The 707-nt window shown below is 44.0% G+C and overlaps 1 protein-coding gene across 2 annotated transcripts in view; it reads left to right on the top strand.

Moving 5' to 3' along the window:
* PDHB (pyruvate dehydrogenase (lipoamide) beta) overlaps positions 1-707 on the top strand; it is a 13,137-nt gene that overhangs the window by 7,951 nt on the left and 4,479 nt on the right. For both annotated transcript variants that reach the window (XM_018562468.1, XM_018562467.1), the window contains exon 9: positions 300-441. In XM_018562468.1, the coding sequence (XP_018417970.1) occupies positions 300-441 (142 nt within the window). The remainder of the gene's footprint in view (positions 1-299; positions 442-707) is intronic.

The raw sequence follows: 707 nt of genomic DNA, 5'->3' as shown, positions 1-707 counted from the left end.
CTTTCCACCGCTTCCATTTTCTTGTGAAGCTACAGTGATTTGGTATTGAGGTGCATGGGGGGGGGGGAAAGCAGTAAAGTATAGCAAGGTCTTCTTTAAAGACATGGAAGTCTTGCACTGTCCAGTCATACACATTGAAATATGTAGAACTTGCTGTGTGCTGCATCTGCATTTATTCCTTTACACAGTTCTCTTGTGGTTAGTGTATGTCCAGATAAAACATTTTGTGTAACATACAGTTGTACCGCCTGTTATACAAGAAGATAACCTTTGAACTTGAACTCCTGTCCTTCTTATAGGTTATCAACTTGCGCACAATCCGGCCAATGGACGTTGAAACAATAGAAGCTAGCGTTGTGAAGACCAATCATCTGGTCACGATAGAGGGAGGGTGGCCTCAGTTTGGTGTAGGAGCTGAAATCTGTGCCAGGATTATGGAAGGTAAGATTACAATAAAGACGTCTTCAGGGCCTGTTCACACGACGTCCGTTTTGTGTGCTGACCGGCTCCGTACGCTGCTGCACTCAAAATGCATCCCAATGTATCCCTATGTGTTTTATGGGCTCCAGTTGTCACGTGCGCAGTCCGTTCAGCTTACGACAGAAAAAATACTGCATATCACATTTTGTACTGTCCGGAAACAAAAAATATCCAAAACGCACTGCACTGCAGCTAACATACTAACAGCCCCACTCCAGCAAAAAAAA

The sequence above is a fragment of the Nanorana parkeri genome, unplaced genomic scaffold (genome assembly GCF_000935625.1).
Source record: "Nanorana parkeri isolate BGI_ZX_2015 unplaced genomic scaffold, ASM93562v1 scaffold578, whole genome shotgun sequence".
Classification (NCBI taxonomy): Eukaryota; Metazoa; Chordata; class Amphibia; order Anura; family Dicroglossidae; genus Nanorana; species Nanorana parkeri.
Note: the sequence above shows the minus strand (reverse complement) of the source record. Positions and strands in the feature narration are given on the sequence as shown.